The sequence below is a fragment of the Hordeum vulgare genome, chromosome 2H, assembly GCF_904849725.1.
Source record: "Hordeum vulgare subsp. vulgare chromosome 2H, MorexV3_pseudomolecules_assembly, whole genome shotgun sequence".
Taxonomy (NCBI): Eukaryota; Viridiplantae; Streptophyta; class Magnoliopsida; order Poales; family Poaceae; genus Hordeum; species Hordeum vulgare.
Genome location: NC_058519.1, coordinates 41615973 through 41619218, shown reverse-complemented (window position 1 = coordinate 41619218; position 3246 = coordinate 41615973). Strand labels below are relative to the sequence as shown.

Sequence of the window (3246 nt, the reverse complement as noted above, 5' to 3'; positions counted from 1 at the left end):
CCGCTCTCCGGCCACTTGCATGTCATGCTCATTTGATTAATGAAATCAGCTATCAGACCATGTACAGAGTTTCGAGCCAAGACCAATCCCTGCCTGAATGGCTGGCACCCAATACACTTAAGCTCGATCCACATTCCTTATTATTTTTGTATCTTCTGAATCTATCCACGTCTCCTTATATGCAGTGTCTAGTGGAAAGAACTATTGAAATTCAAGTGGCGATGGATCATCTGAGAGAGAAAGGGAGACGAAGGATCTGCGCCACCAGCCACTTGCTCCATGCAACTATCAGCAAAAATCTCAGCCCATGATCGACGGTTAGTGGAACACGACATACATTTTTCGAGACTTGCATCGCGCACATTAATGTGTTTGATTGATCATCATAACATAGTTGTTCTTTTTTCGAACATGCTCATCTCAATACTCCTTTTCATGCATGTTCTAATGTATTTGCGTGAAAACGTTGTTGACTCATGTACCCTTCATCTATCAAACACATAAAAAATGAATTGAAAAGGAAACTTTTAGATTCATGCACCCTTCGTGCACCCTACGAAACACGAAAGTACTCCCTCCGTTTCATAATATAAGTCTTTTTAGAGATTCCACTAGAAGACTACATACGGATGTATATAGACATATTTAGAGTGTATATTCATTCATTTTGCTCCGTATGTAGTCTCCTAGTAAAATCGCTTAAAAGACTTATATTTAGGAATGGAGGGAGTACAAGTGCACCGCGTAGGTGCACTGTTGCGCGATGAACCATGCTCTCGTTTCGCGCTCAATTTGAGGCTCGTATCTAGCCATGAACCGCGTTGATTCACAGCAACGACCAATCATACGTGGCCATGTGCATATAGCAGAAAAAATAGCACAGTCATCTCATTGGCCGGACGTCAGTTAGAAAATAAACTGCACAAGGCTACTATGCTCTATCGTAGTACTAGTAGAACTTAAGTCACATGACACGTTTGAAGCATCCGTGAATATCCCATTGATGATTGTGGCGTTGTATTATTTCGCGACTGTTGATTTGACACTTGGCTCCATGCATGCACAAGTTGCACCATAATGGCCGGCCCCGCAGAAGAGGAAAATTTTGCACGCCAACGATAGATGTGGGCACTGGCCAGTGGCCCCTACAATCGCCATGCGCCGGAAACGACCAAGCCTGCCAGCGGCTATATATATCTGCATGGAATGCAAGGCAATGCATTGCATAAGTGTCTCGATCGACACCGTCAACAATTAAGTGACGTTGCATTTGAGCTAGCTAGCCATGACCTCTTCGTCCCTATCAGTTGTGTTGCTCTTGTGCCTGGTCGTGGCGGCGTCGGCGCAGCTGTCGCCGACGTTCTACCAAACGACGTGCCCGAACGCTCTGTCCACCATCAAGGCCGGCGTGACGGCCGCCGTGAACAAGGAGAACCGCATGGGCGCGTCGCTGCTCCGGCTGCACTTCCACGACTGCTTCGTCCAAGTAAGCTCTTCAAATTCATAAGCCGTTTGGTAACCTGTTTCCAGTGTTGTTCTGTGTGGTAACCACCAAAGGGTCCAGAGTTAACCATGCATGCTTCTTGACGATGCTGCTTAACTACGTGTGCAGGGTTGTGACGCGTCTGTTCTGCTGTCTGGCATGGAACAAAACGCGGCGCCGAACGTCATGTCCCTGCGAGGCTTCGAAGTCATAGACAGCATCAAGGCGAAGCTCGAGACCATGTGCAAGCAGACCGTCTCCTGCGCCGACATCCTCACCGTCGCTGCCCGCGATTCCGTCGTCGCCGTAAGACCTCCAAACGCGCGCTACCTTATCCTAACTCCTAAGCGCCGCGCGTGATCACCACCAAGTACACCGGCTAGTTTGCTCACTCTGGATATTTTTCTTCCTCTGGTGCGCGCAGTTGGGAGGGCCTTCGTGGACGGTTCCTCTTGGGAGGAGGGACTCCACCAATGCAAACGAAGCAGCGGCGAACTCCGATCTACCTCCCCCGTTCTTCGACCTCGTCAACCTCACCCAATCCTTCGGCGACAAGGGCTTCACCGTCACCGACATGGTCGCCCTCTCCGGCGCCCACACCATCGGGCAAGCCCAGTGCCTAAACTTCCGCGACAGGCTCTACAACGAGACCAACATCGACTCCGGCCTCGCGGCGTCGCTCAAGGCCAATTGCCCCCGGCCGACCGGCTCAGGCGACGGCAATCTGGCCAATCTGGACGTGTCGACCCCTTACTCGTTCGACAACGCCTACTACAGCAACCTCAAGTCTCAGAAGGGACTCCTACACTCCGACCAGGTTCTTTTCACGGGCACCGGCGGCGGCACCGACAACAACGTCAACAACTTCGCAAGTAATCCAGCGGCGTTCAGCAGCGCCTTCGCCTTGGCCATGGTGAAGATGGGGAACCTTAGCCCGTTGACCGGTTCGCAGGGCCAGGTCAGGATCAGCTGCTCGAAGGTGAATTAATCGGCAAAAATGGTAATATACGTGGGATTAACAAGGCGATCAACGGCCATTATAGCGCTTTCTTGGACCTTAAGCATGTGTCATATGTATGTCAATGTGCAAAGCCATAAAGGCCCAGTGGTGCAATAGGAACTATCATCAACGAACAACCTCCCTTTTAGTGATGTATAACAGGCTTCTACAATAAGAACAGGGGCGAGACAGGATTTGATCATGGGGGGGGGGGGGGGGGGGGGGCGAAGAAAATATTAAACTTAGAAGGTTTTTTTTTATCAAAGAGGGTTTCCCCTCCGATTTCATTAACAAAACCAAAGCAGTAACATAGTAATTCCACCATACATCCGCTACAACCCAGCTACCTTAACATCTAAACAAACGATTCGCAAAAGAGAGAAAATATTAAACTTAAACAAGATTTATCTGAAAAATATATTATGTGCCTTAAATAACATCAATATCATCACCACTATAAGCAGTGGCGGAGCCAGGATTGGAGCAAGTCCCGGACCTAATTTTTTTTCCTCAAAGGTAAAAAACTTAACGTCCATAAGGCTTTTAGCTACCACAAAAGATACCCCATACGAAATATGGCTCAATTGCACATTTATTTTAGAATTTAAAATCAATGCTTAACGATACAACAAAATAGATAAAAATATGTCAAAAACTACAAAGAACATTATGACATAAAAGGAGTACCAAATCAACGGTTTGCTTCATGAGTGCCTCACATAACCTCATCCATGTTGGAAGAAGAGGCAACACCTTGAAGACA

General features: G+C 47.9%; 1 protein-coding gene across 1 annotated transcript; it reads left to right on the top strand.

Annotated features, from left to right (window-relative positions):
* Window positions 1–1220: 1220 nt before the first annotated feature.
* Window positions 1221–2685, top strand: LOC123424731 (peroxidase 2-like). Its single transcript, XM_045108405.1, has 3 exons — window positions 1221–1486; window positions 1613–1789; window positions 1908–2685. Exons 1-3 carry the CDS (start codon window positions 1286–1288, stop codon window positions 2469–2471), a joined length of 942 nt encoding a protein of 313 aa, XP_044964340.1. The 5' UTR covers window positions 1221–1285; the 3' UTR covers window positions 2472–2685.
* The last annotated feature ends 561 nt before the right edge of the window (window positions 2686–3246 follow it).

Coding starts and splice junctions, on each gene's coding strand:
- LOC123424731 (XM_045108405.1), top strand. CDS start 1,286: ATGACCTCTTCGTCCCTATCAGTTGTGTTGCTCTTGTGCCTGGTCGTG. Junction 1,487..1,612: donor TCCACGACTGCTTCGTCCAA/GTAAGCTCTTCA, acceptor CTACGTGTGCAG/GGTTGTGACGCGTCTGTTCT. Junction 1,790..1,907: donor CCCGCGATTCCGTCGTCGCC/GTAAGACCTCCA, acceptor TGGTGCGCGCAG/TTGGGAGGGCCTTCGTGGAC.